Source organism: Spea bombifrons, chromosome 1 (assembly GCF_027358695.1).
Source record: "Spea bombifrons isolate aSpeBom1 chromosome 1, aSpeBom1.2.pri, whole genome shotgun sequence".
In the NCBI taxonomy this organism is placed as follows: domain Eukaryota; kingdom Metazoa; phylum Chordata; class Amphibia; order Anura; family Pelobatidae; genus Spea; species Spea bombifrons.
The window spans coordinates 118,716,539-118,730,874 of NC_071087.1; the positions used below are offsets into that span (position 1 = coordinate 118,716,539).

A 14,336-nucleotide genomic window follows, 5' to 3' on the forward strand; every position below is an offset into this window, starting at 1 on the left:
AAAGCAAGCTCCGCGATTTCACAATAGTATCCCCAGAAACAAACATTGTGTCGTTTTTTACTGTAGGTCATGGCTACGGTTAAGGTTAAGCATCCTTGCAGCCCGAAACGTTCATGTAGATTTAACATACCTGGTGTAGTGATGAAGTTAGGTTTTCATGTTAAGGGCAGAGATGCAATGTCCCAATAGCATAAAGCTCATTAAGACCTAAACACAGGATTTCAGTAATCTGAAAGACAACACAGTTAAACACATAACCTGCCCTCAAAAAATGTGTAGGTATGGCTTTTCACCAGTAAAGTGTGCATAGGACAAATCTGATACATTGGAAGGGTCTGTCCTGCCTGATGTAGACAGAATGCATTGGTTTATTTTTATAGTAAAACAGTTATTGTACAACATTTTATATACATCATACCGCATGGTTTATAAACGGATAGAACTATTAGCAGTAATTCATATCAGGAAAAAAAACAGCTTAATAAGCCATAACTGGGCAGGCAATGCCTCCATTGCGCAGACTTACACTTCATTTCAGGGCCAACAGCAAATCTGGTTTTAGGGCTCGCTTGAACTTACTTTATCTCCAGATTGGGACGAAACAAGCTTCATTCACGAAGCAAAACAGGGTGCCTTAATTGTGAGCAAATAACAGTTAATGCGGACACACAAAAAAAAAACAACTCGAGTAATAAAGAATATTGAGCAATCATTTTATTTAAAAAGTTTTACCTACAAGTGCATCAGGCACCTATACAAATGAAAAATAGAACACAAAAAGCTTTACATATCACGTACACAGGTATAAAGGAGGGCTTGGGACATCTGTCTCAGGTCTTCCGGTAGTCAGGTAGCACTAATGCATCACGCTCTGTACATGGAAGGAAGGGGTGTGAGGGAGCCAAACTCAGCAGCATCCAGCTGCTTATCATAGTGGAATGTGTGGGTCCCCTGCTCCCCCTGATTTAGGCTCAAGAGGTGCTGGGACCACCCTCCTCTCCTGCAAAAATCTTAAGTCTTAGTTTGTTTTTGTTTGTTTTTTTAAACTGTTACATTGTGTTTATTTATGGGACGGGGTTCCATCTCCAGGATGTGAACCGCGAGTTTCGTCGGGAGGGGACTGTTTACCAGGCCGGAGCAGTGTTGGCAAGACGTCTCATACGCCTATAAGGAGGAAAAGAGAAGAGGGGCAAGGTAAATGATAACGGAGGCTGCAGGAGTATCTTAACACTAAGGCTTAGGTTCACGTTTACAGGGGAGGTTAGATATTTTCACTGTTCACACCAGCCATTCGAAGAAACATGCTGCATGTTATACGTAGTATCTCTATTACACTACCATCTATCCCCACATTAAATGCCCACACAAACAATCACATTGTCTATTTTAGTGCTTTGACCTCCTGAAATCCGATTCAGGGATTACAATGGAGGTTTCTAGAAAATCAATAGAAAACGTATAAAGGCATTAATGAATAGGAGAAGCTGGAAGCGATAATTGTTGGCCCAGAAATGAGTCCCCAGCTATACAGTACTATTTTTATAACGACATCAATGTAATACTATTATTAACTTTTTAAGTATGCTAAAAGCATAACATTACCTTAACGTTATCTTAATTCTCTTCCGTAAGTACGAGAAAGAGAACGCTATTGTTTTACACACATTTTGATAAACAACTAGGCCAATGGGCAGATTTGCAGCATATTGATAATGTGGAAAACGAACAGCATGTTCGGACGCCTTTCCTAATGAAAGTACCTGTAAAGGGGGTTAAGGCTACACACAGATAAACCTCTCCAAAGGGAACGACTTACAAAACTGATCAATACACATTGGTGTTTGGTATTCTCTATAACCTCGCATAATTAGCACTTATGTGTCAGGGCCCTTTGCCTCTATAACAGCCATTACCAGTTTAGGTTTAAAACCGAGACAATGCAGATGGGTAAAACACTCAAGATGGCTTGAGGGACCAGTCTCAACAACACATGTCAATTACTTGGTAACTTCACGAGTTGCATATTTGACACAGCAAACGACTAGACTTCTCTCTAACAGAAAAGGCAAAAGACCCCAATCCTACTGCTTCCAAGCATATAACCGCGTCTCCCTTTATAAAAGGAATACAATACCAAAAAAAGATGAAAGCAAACCAAGACTCCAATGAAATCGTGTAAACAATAAAAAAACTATGCTGTATAAAACCTAAAGGGGATTTTATCAGTAATACCGTTTTGAATGTACAGTTATAGCCAACTACAAGGCTAATTAACATTAATTTATTCTTCATAACGACAGGCCTAACGAACAATACCAGAAATGTAAACAGGCTGGGGGGGTCACAATACTGATCATGAAACTATATTAAAAAAATTATATAGCCCAAACCTGCAAAACACATGATTCAACCCTTGCTACAAACATCAGGGTTACACCAGCCCGGTTTTATATTGCACTACAATGGCATTTATGCTTAACAAGTTTAACTCCGTGTGTCAACTGTTGGGATCCCAAAGGTTTTAACCCTAAAACAAATCCCAAATATTATTAGAATTATTGCATAATGCCCATCATTTAACTTATTCAATAGCATACAGGCCAGCCATAAAATTGTCCAGCAATACTTGGCTGGCCAGTAACAGCTGAAGAATATAATTTGCAGTATAGGAGGATTAAGTGGTCTTTAACTATTTATGACCTGGACCTTTTTGTGCAGCCTCAAAAAAGTCTGTGTCCCAACACAGAGCGCAAGATTCGTACAACTCAACATACATTTTTGGCGTACCTTCCTTACAACTGTAAACAATGTTTTCCTCACCCTCCAAGAAAATAATACTGTAAACTACATTGACTGTCACAGAGAAAAAGAAACAACAAAAGCCCTAATAAGCTTACAATGACACTGCACTTACACATCATAAAGCCACTAATCGGTCAGTGACAAAGGATACCCACTTTACCAACAGCTTATTTCAGCAGAGCTATGCTCAGCCGGAACAGACAAGAGTTAAACGGTTATGTTTAGCATATAAAGCAGCAAGGTTATCTATTTAACATGGCAACTGACAGTCAAGCATGTTTTTGGCACCAGACATTTACAGTACTGCTCAATATAAAGAGCACCGAAACAAAGCCTAACTCATGAAAAGCTACAATCCTAGCGAGCATTGTGGATTTGACGTTACCTATCAAAGATTAAAACTTTTGGCTGCCAGAGAGACCTACAATACATTAGGCACTCCAAGGCAGAAAAAGGAAAGTTGGAGGGTTTCAGATCATCTCAATGTGAGACAAAGGTGAAATTTGGAAAGAAGTTTTAAGTGCGTTAGGCTATAAGGCCAAATAAAGAATAGGGGACAGAATTGAAAAAAGAAACTAATAAGAGCATAAAAATAATTTTGGTATGAACGGTGCTACTAAGCTAAAGGCGAGCACTGGGAGAAATGTCCAATCCCACCAGCTAACGTCAAGTAAAATATCAACACATCACTTGCAAAGTGCAATTATGATTAATAAAGTAGCTCCATCGGCTGAAGCAACGACGGCACAGACACAGATAAAGACACATCACTTCATAGGCTGGTGCGCAAAAGCAGATAGGTCTTCCTCGTGGACGCTTTGAGGAAATGCCACCTTGTTGACTATATTCTACCCCGGCGGGAAGCTCGGAAGGAAAAGCGTATGAAACGGCGGTGGCACCTGGTGTTCCTGTCCTGATCCCGGATTTTCTTCTCCATTTCGGCGTCAGTAAGGGTCTCCAGGAGGGGGCACCACTGGTCCGCATCACCTGTATTCCGGATTGCAATCTCAACCGTCGGTAGCGGGTTTTCACTGAAACCAAACAAGATACGTAAAACACATTAAAGTTCACAGTTTTTACAGGGCAATGCAAATTTATTTATACCGTTATTCCCAAGAAAATACTGCGTTAACTGAAAATCCAACAGCTAAAATGATGAATTTACAACATTTAAACAATATCATAATATTGTAAAATGTGACTGTAAACATTATTTGCCTCTCTCTCTGATTCATCCCAAAACCCTGCAAATTAAGCCAAAACATATTCCAGGTTTGCAATTTATTGCAATCTGTTTTGATTTTCTTCCTGCAGCTGGAGTGGTCAGCTTGTTAATAAAAGGCATTCATTTGTATTCTTAAATTAGTCCACTCAAGAGATCCTGTATCGCACATTTAGATAGAATACGCAACCAAAATAAATCAAAGGAAAAGCCTATCTGAAAACTGCCCTGGGTTACAGTTTTGCTTAGTATAAACTTGGAAGTAGTAATTGTTTACATAGACATGTTTGCATCACCAGTCATCAAGTTTAGACAATACATATAACAAAAAGAGTATATTATTGGTTTTGAAGGGGCAGCCATGCACATTTTTCAGATCAGTGAAGCAAAATCCCTTTTTCTATCCTAAGTAGCAAGAGAAGCATCTTTGTTTACGTGTGGCTGCCTCCTGACATGCACCATGTCGGTCATTGAGACACATGCCTTCTAGATAAGCTTGGATATTGATGTCCCAGCGTAAGGAATTAGTAGCTTTGCATAGGGTTTTTGGCAGAAAACTGGTGGTTCCTTTAAGTAATGCACCAGAATAGTACCATGGATCATAGCATATGCCTATTAAATATATAATGTGCCTGCTGTGTTGCAAAACATCGTCATCTTATTCATAAAGCGCCAACAATTTACACAGCGCTTCATATCAATATCATGCACAGAAGAATATCATAAGTACACAGAAAATAACTTATCAGAAAAGCACAAAACTGAAGAAAATACTTAAAACCTCATGGAATGGGGAAAATGGATAGAACGTCCTATTTTGAAGATATGGGCCTTTAACGTTTCAGAAATTAAAACCTGATGCTGCATAAGATAATTTGAAACTATGCCCACAAACAAGAAGTGAATATATCCACTACAAATGACCGAAACAAGTGGATATGCCCAGCCCTTTACCTGAATGCATATGTCTTCTGGTGCCAGCTGAGCTGCCCTCGAATGCTGTATGCAATAGTGGTAACAAACTCCCCACCCAGCCCCAGTTCTGAACATAACTTCAACGCAAACTTTTCAGGGGAGTTCTCCTTCTCCGACATGTCCCATTCAAACTGGTCCACCAAGGAAATGTTGCCAACGTGGATATTAAGCTGGTAAAAGACAAATGGAAACATGCTGTCACCATCTTCCAGGCAAAGCTCCTAGCACTGCCTCGTTGCTTTGTTTCAGTGGATACAAGGGGGAACCGGGCAATTTAAAAGTAGCCCCTTAGAAACTAATAAAGACATGCAGTATGACTGTGTACAATGCAACTCAAGCTTGTTCCCTCAAATAACCATTCAAACTCAAAGGAACGGACTAGTAGACTGGAAACCGAGAAAGGACACAAATAATGCTAAAATAAAATGCATTTTGTTTTTTGTATTCCGTTAAGTGCTATATTTTACAGCAACCTGCTTAAGAGAAAAAATGTCATGCCTATTATATATATATAGGGCACTACGCTGTACACAGTATGCTTAAACATGTACTAAAAGACAAGATTTTTTTTATGTTTAAAGCACAGTATTAAGTATAAGCATTAATTGCATTATTTTGCATCTGTGTTTGTAAAAGTTGATTGTAAAAATGCATTGGTCATTTTCAGCTTTCCGAGAACACCTAAGATTTTTTTGGTCTCTTAGATGTACCTTTATGATAACTCTCTGGTCAGACTGGTCCTCTAGGATACTGTCAGTAGGATAAGACTCAATCTGTTGGCGGATTGCTGAAGCAATGGCAGGAACAAATGCAAGTGGGTTCAGGTCTAAGTCGTCACACAGAATCTCAGCAAACATTTCTGGAGTCATTAATTTTTCTGAGGTAAAGGAAACAAAAAAACATGGTTAGTGAAAAGAGCTACTTCCAATGTGTTTTCTCATATAACTCCTATAGTACTTAAATAGCAGTTTTTGATAAGGATTCAACAGTCATGTATTACAAGAAATACAGCTCATATAAAAAAAAAAAAAAACCCAAAAAACAATGGTGCCATCTCATACAGGGTTAACTAGCGCACACACGATAGTGTATTGATATAACTAGCACCTTCTATATATTTAAATTTTAAAAGAAAACATCTGTACAGCCACAAGCAATAACTTGTAAATGAATCTGTGGCTACCAAAGAAAAAAAAGTCAGCTTAGAGATTGCAACAAGCATAAGATGAGAGGGCAAGGAGTGGTCAAACAATGCCAAATAACTGGTTAATTAATAGTTAACTAGGTATAAATTCAACAATGTATTACAAAACAATAAGACAACTACTAAGACAATATATTATGGCAGGCAAAATTGTTAAAATGTCATTTCACAAACAACTATTTATTGCAAAGGTTTCTAACAGAGTTTAACATCATAATTACACTAGGGAAATGAAGTACTGCCGTTATAGTCACAAGAAGATTATTTGTTACTAGGATTAGGAGGTTGTAAATGTCAAATAGATTGAGTCCCTGTACGTACCATTCATGTTCCACGTAAAAGCATCTCGCAACTTCTGTCCATCTATCTCCATGTCCAATCTGATCGGAACAAGCACTTCGGGTTGAGATGCATTCTCATGGATTACGGCTGGGTCGTGATCATCAAAGCTATTAAATAAAAAAAGTTTATTGATTAGCAATACAATTGGATGACATACATAATCATCTTATACAATGCATATTGATGCTACCCAACATCAGAAATAAAGGTAGAGCTAAAAACCTGTAATACAACCTGTTTTGTATTAGATTCCTGCATTACTTATGAGTGAGGTTTATCACTGAATATGAATGCAAAATTAGATCAATCCTACTACAGTTATAAACCGAGAAGGATTTACATAACAGGACATACCATACACACCTTAATATGATGGAAATGATCCTGAAATGATCCTTTGTATTTTTGTCAACAACCTCCCCAATTGGCATTTTCTATACAGGAGATGTATTCGTCCGAACACACCCCCTGGCACAAGATATACTTACTAACAGTCATCTCGGCAAACATTACTTAACGCCAGGAAGATTTACTTTACTGAGAGGGTGGTGGATGAGTGAAACAGGCTCCAAGCAGAAATGGTAGAGGCTATAACACAGTGAGGGAATTTAAAACACACATGGGATAGGCATATGGCTGCTGAATCTAAGACAAGACCAAGGACTGATTAACATCTGAGCCTCTAAAGCAGATAAAAGAGGCAGGCTAGATTAGCTGAATTGGTTTTAGCTGCTCTGAAATTCATTTTTTATGTTTCTCAAGAAAAAAAAAGAGACTTTACCACCAGGTAGGCACATCTTTCCGAATACTGGCTACTGGAGCTAAACGTACACAATGTTATCAAACTAATATAATATATAAACTACTAGTATAATATGTAAATAACAATTAACCATTTCAGTGCCTGTAAGGAAAGCTGTGCATTAATTTAGGACAGCCTCTATTGCAGGCACTGTGTACTAGGGCTGCAACTAACGATTATTTTAATAATCGATTAGTTGGCCGATTATTTTTTCGATTAATCGATTAATCGGATAAAAAAATGAATGTAAATTTTTCATTTATTTAAAATAATTTACTAAACAAATGATGTTAAATACAAACAGCAGAATAAAAAAACTTTGATAATACATTTCTTGTCTTTATTTCCCAACCAGCCCCCCAATATATGCACATTTGAGCCCAGGCTTGCTACGCTGCCTCCCAGACATGCCATGCTGCCCCCCCACATATGCCACGCTGCCTACCACAGCACTCCACGCTGCCTCCCACATATACCACACCACGCTGCCTCCATCTGCCACTCCACGCTGCCTCCAACATATGCCACGCCATGCTGCCTCCCACATCTGCCACTCCACGCTGCCTCCCACATATGCCACTCCACGCTGCCTCCCACATGCCACTGTGCCTGATACGCCTTATACCCCCTGAAACACCACTCCATCCTCCCCAGACATGCCACCATGCCCTCCCCACATATGCCACACCATGCTGCCTCCCACATCTGCCACGCTGCCTCCCACATCTGCCACGCTGCCTCCCACATCTGCCACTGTGCCTGATACGCCTTATATCCCCTGATACCCCACTCCATCCTCCCCAGACATGCCACCCTGCCTCCCAGACATGCCACTTCTCTACCCCCAGATATGCCACTCTACCCCAGATATGCCTTATACACCCTGATACACCACTCCGTCCTCCCCAGACATGCCACACTGCCCTCCCCACATATGCCTTATATAAAATGTATATGCCTTATACCCCCAGATATGTCACTTCACTGCCCCCAGGATTTAGATTCCCCTAAATTAACCCTAAACTCCCCATTAACCATAACTGCCCCTAAATTAACCCTTAACACCCCCTTAACCACAGCATCCCCTAAATTAACCCTAAAGACCCCATCAACCACAGCATCCCCTAAATTAACCCTAAACACACCATTAACCACAACTGCCTCAAATTAACCCCAAACACCCCATTAACCACAGCTGCTCCTAAATTAACCCTAAACACCCTATTAACATAACTGCCCCTAAATTAACCCTAAACACCCCACTAACCATAACTGCCCCTAAATTAACCCCCACCTCCCCTAACTTTCAGTAGCCCAAATATATATATATATTACATACATATATACACATATATATATACACACATATATATATATATATATATATACACACACACACACATTATATATATATATATATATATATATATATATACACACATATACTTACAGTTAGATGAGTGTCACAGCCATGTGGTTCTGGCCTGGAGAAGGAAGGGGCGGGGCCAGTTGTCACAGTGATTACAGGGAGGGGGAGTAAGTAGGAGCTGCTGCTGTGAGACGGTGAGTCAGACTAAACGGATTATATAATGAGGGGGATTTTTCAGAGCGTTTGCTCTGAAAAAACCCTCGTTTTATAATCGATAATAATCGATTCAACTAATCGATAATGAAATTCGTTGCCAACGAATTTCATTATCGATTATTATCGATTTTATCGATTAGTTGTTGCAGCCCTACTGTGTACACTACACACAATCCCTCCCCTCTCTCAAATCAGTTTCCACTCTGCAGCTGCACACTCCTCACACAGACTGACAATCTCCCCAGGCAGTGGGTACAGAGAGATCTAGGGAGAGGGTGCCGGGGGCACAGACAAGACTGGTGGATAGGCCAAGGGGAGTGGGAGTGGGAGTGAGAGAGACAGTGAGAGATGTTTATGAAAAGAAAAAAAAAAGCTTTCCGTATTTATTCTCAACCGGAGAGACAGGAAATTAGAATTAGCCAAAAATGAAACATAAAATGAATCTGAAGTTATTTTAAGCATGATCTATGTCTGAGAAACCTGCGCTAATTAACGAAATCTGCATTATGATAAGATGATCTTCGGCCTCTAACCAAATGAGCTGCAGCTTTTCATAGACAAAAAACCCACAACATTAACTGCACTTCTATTGTGCATTCATTATGGTTATTTTGGCAGTATTATGCATTTTGAAACAGCTACAAAAGTAACTCTCACCAGAGTGGGAAGGTCCTTTTCTTGTCACGGCCCATGCGGTTCCTGTTGATAGTAGTGGAGCACGGAACAGCATCCAGATGGTGAGAACTATTGGGCAATGTTGGTACCCACTGGCTGTTCCTCTTTGCCTTCTGTTCCCTGCAATAAGTTGAAAAGTGGTAAATGAGTGAGAAAATGTTATACACCCTGTGCTTAGTAATGAATGTAGCTACAAAGCTCAAATCATATTTTGTTACATACAGCCTTTTGTTCTTGATTTCACCTAACCCTAAGGTGGGGAAAGTGTGGGGAATGAGTAACAGAGGTGCAGAATAATTTAATGGAAAACAATTCTTGGTATTGCTTGCTGTGCTTTATTGCAAAACCCAAACCCAAGCTTACATGAACCAAAACCTAATAAATATGTCTTACTAAAGCATAACAATTAGGATTCCTAATATCTGGAAGACGACAATTCTCATTCAAGCTTTATACTTTTTATTCTTGCCAGTCAAGCTGTAACAATCAATCTGACCTGAGGTAGGTTGGTGGCTCTGTGCTGATTGAAACCGCTTTGTATTTCTCATCGTTTCCATCTAGGATCTCCTCTACTTCAGAAGCTTTCAGGAGGGTGACACTGGTGGCTAATGTGGTGTATCCGTGATCTAACAAGAAGGAATAGCAATAAAAGGCACGTATGCATCAACCAGAACACTCAAGTTTGTCGGAGACAGAGAAACTTGGTGGGCAATTAAAAAAAAATGTAAGCACAAACGGGACATGATATAGATAAGACTACAAATATCAATTACAATTTTAAGCTATAACGTAAACTGAGTATTGTAAACTACACATTAAGTTTAAAATTATATATGTCAACATTCATGAACTATACACAGCAATATATCAGGACACATATACAATAAAAGCACAAATTGTGTAGAAAATGTAACAAATAACAAAAATATGAATATGTTGGTAAATAAATGATATGTTTACATTTCTTCCCGTGAGAAGAGGCTACAATTTTCTTTCTTTCTTCAACGGTTGCCAGACGTCTCCAAAGGGAAGGGTACCTCTTATATAATGAACCTCTAAACATACGCAGGTAATTGCCCACCTGAAAGCAGGAGCAAGAGAGAAAAGTATTACGTTGACACCTCTGGCAGTCAAATGACAATAACTTTATAAACAAAACGGAACCGCGCTGGTGACAGAACCAGAATCTGATGGCGCATCAAGTCGGCCTATTTTCCTTCAGTTAAAAACACAAACTTTATTTGCTACTTGGCCTTTGATATTCAGAATAGCCTTTAGTCTACCCCATACAATGTTCAATTCCCTCATTATATTACCATTTACGGCTTGTTTTGCACAAGTTATTATCCATGCTTCAGATTCTTGAGCACGTATTTATATTAACATGGCTTACAAACAATTACCTTGTAGGTTATGGATATTAAACTCAAATAACTATCTTGGTGTGCTGCACAATATAGCTGGCATCTGGTGAGATTTAGTCTGAAGAGCTTGCAGTCTATGTGTATGTAGTGTTACAATGCATTACATTAAATTGCACCATGGCTTGAGTCTGAAGACATAATTCATATGAAACCAAACGTTAATGTAGTTGTATGTTCCATGGTGAGATAACAGTATCCAGTGTAAACATATAACATGTCCCATACATTTGCCATTAACTTGCTGTCCGCGCCAGATCTACGTCACACCTCCTTTCATTTCGCCTATTAAACTGTATTTACCTTTTCAAACCATACCTTCCAACCTCCCCTCCCCCGACCCTTTGTCCAAGGCCTGTATTTGAATTTTAGGCCCCAAGACATCGTGCGACTCCGCCACGGACTAAGACAGCGATCTCATACCTCAGACCCGATCATATAGAACTCCCCATCCTCTTCCAACTGGAATTTCACCGGCTTCTGGCCGAACGTTTTACTCAGCGCCATAATCATTCTGCCGTCTCCCAGCGCCGGGCCCGCCGCACTGAGCATGCGCCGAACAACAAAACCGAACGGCGCATGCGTGAAACAACAAAAGCAGTGATGCGCGAGCTCGGTGATTTTGCGAGGCTGGGTATGCTGCGCTTGCGCATTTGGTAGCGGAACTACGTCTGAGTACAGTTGGATGCACTGGAAGCGATACATATGCTGTCTTTCGCTTTTAGTCCAGCAGTTATTTAACCACGAGCAGATCACGTTAACCGCTTTCCGAGCGGATGTATCGGTGGGAAGTTGGCTTGCCTGCAGTGCTACATATTTGCAATTAATACACCTATCATCCACTCATTTGCAATTGACAGGTTTACCTGAAAGAGATTTCATGGCCAGTGTGGCATGCAGTTTGTTTTTGAATACAGTTTAACGGTTTGTGTTATTTTTTGTTTAACCCCTTCGTGACAATGGCTGATTTTCATTTTGTACCCTTGGTGACAATGGCAGTTTTAACATTTCTGCGGTGCACATGTTTAGCTGTAATTTTCTTCTCTCCCGTTTACTGAACCCACACAAGTTATACATTGTTTTTATTCAGGAGAAGAAGGGCTTTCGTTATTTTGATTGTATCATATCATTTACTATAAAAAAAAAAAATATGGTGAAAAATATGCCGTTTTCTGACTTTTACTTGAAAAATCTGTTACTCATTGCTTTCTACACCCGTTTAAAGTCATGACGTGCTAGGCACGTCAATTGTCATTAACTGACTTTTGTGTGATGTGCCTGCACTGTCAATTGTTGTCAAGGGGTTAATATAGCACCATCGTATTCTGGAGCACTCTACAATAGGTAAACATGACATGTTGTAAATAACAACAATTCAACTCACAGAAACGAGATAAGGAGGGCCTGGTTTACAATCTAGAAGGATAGTGAAAATGTGAATGTAGGGTGGGAGCTTAAAAAGCCTTGTCTGGTTATTGGAGAGGATTCTGTTGCACACAGCTATATTTTATTCTGCTCAGCTGCACTACGAAGGAGCAGTGCTCTCCCACCCCATGAGAAGACCACCAACTATGGCCAGGCAGGCAGTGTTCCCTCTAAGCTGTGCGCTTGTGCCCGCGCACATAGCTTTTTTAGAGAGCGCACACGTCCAAAAATTGTGCGCACAACAGTTTTTCCCCAAAAAAGAAAAAAAAAAAAAAATTTGAAACTTAATGCGGCGCGGATATTGTGCACACAAAATGTTTGCTCTGTGAAAATTTTTGCACAAGAGAAATTTTCTGCACATGCCAAGTAAGAAAAATGAGATGGAACATTGCAGGCAGGGTATAGACAGGGTCACAATAAAAATAATAATCCCAAACAAGTAGCAGTTTACCATTACTGGGAATGTGTTTGTGATTCAGCCCAAGGTAATAGTGCTCTGTTTCAGAGTTGGGGTACTGTTATGATGGTATAGTGATTATGTGAACAGTAATGTCCTAGTCAAATACTCCCAACAGTGGGAGTTTTATCAAGCTGCCTAACCAGAGTGCTCACTCTCTGCAGTTACTGTTACACATACTAGCTAAACACCTTGAAATGTTCTGTACCCAATTTACTGGGAAATTATTTGGGGAAAAATGGCCTAACACAGTTGCTTGGAAATATAGTAATGTGGCCAGAGATAGATGTGTGTATTGTCTCTGGTTACAAAAAAAGCCCTCACTCAACAAAGTAACCCTTTTCACTGACCTCGCCAACCTTTTGAGAAAACCAATAAAACAAGAGCATTCAAGAAAAATTAATGAATGTGATCCAAATGTGTCTTCTAAGGACTTTTATGGAATCACATTAGGGACTCCATCTGACACTTAAAGTGCTAATGATACTACATATTACTAAAAAAGGTTATGAAATGTATCTTTTTAGCTGTTTTTCATGTTATATATGTGGTGCTGTCATCACGTCACCAATGTAACTAATGTCTCGTTTTAATGTTAAAATGCTACCTGTTCAAACATCCTTTCATTCCATACATCTGGCGCCAACACATTGACTGTCTGAATATTATTATGTGAAACAACATTATTGCCTTAGGACCCATTATGTTTCAGTTGTCACTCATTCCCTGTATATTTTGTCTCTATCAGGTAGCATAAGCTCTCTCTCTTTCCCTTAATTTATTTGTCTATACGTAGAAGACAGCAAGAGAATCTTTCTTTCTTTCTTTCTTTCTTTCAAGTGATTCTGGGATAAATTGTAAAAAATGCATGTACTAGCCTTGCATCCAACGGAACGATCCGACCAACAGGTCCATTCCGTTGGTTGCTATACTGATAAGACTACATTTTATATTAATATATTTATTATTTAACAGAATTCTTATACATAGCTCCAATTGTATTATTAAATAGCAAAAAGAATACTTTTTTCAAAATGTTACATATGACAAACCATTGATATATGAAATTAAGAGAAGAATTAGGATTGTGTTGTTAAATGTACACCAATCCAATAGGTTCATTGTTCCAGGTTTTATGCTGTCCTTAAAGGCTTGAATTGTATGGTAAGGTAATATGTAGCCATCCCCATCCAGAAGTGTTGAGTTATATGATGACAGGGTTTTTCCAATGCCAACCTATGGTTCTGTTAGGTACAAATCTACGGGTAGAAATACAGTGTATGGTATCTGTGTAGGAAGATCTGAGCACACATCAAGAAGGCTACTAAGATTTATTTGTAAAAGAACACTATAGTATTACAATTGTGCCATTTGGACGTTACCACTGGGTACATGCAGTGTTTAAAGAACCCAAAGATCCATATAA

General features: G+C 39.4%; 1 protein-coding gene across 1 annotated transcript; it reads right to left on the bottom strand.

The window, feature by feature from the left end:
- Nucleotides 1–692: 692 nt before the first annotated feature.
- On the bottom strand, nt 693–11,600 carry SMARCB1 (SWI/SNF related, matrix associated, actin dependent regulator of chromatin, subfamily b, member 1). The gene is made up of 9 exons (XM_053470683.1): nt 11,452–11,600; nt 10,568–10,688; nt 10,104–10,233; nt 9,590–9,727; nt 6,525–6,652; nt 5,710–5,876; nt 4,979–5,169; nt 3,702–3,833; nt 693–1,164 (listed from the first exon to the last, which is right to left on the bottom strand). Exons 1-9 carry the CDS (start codon nt 11,578–11,580, stop codon nt 1,125–1,127), a joined length of 1,176 nt encoding a protein of 391 aa, XP_053326658.1. The 5' UTR covers nt 11,581–11,600; the 3' UTR covers nt 693–1,124.
- Between the last annotated feature and the right edge of the window lie 2,736 nt (nt 11,601–14,336).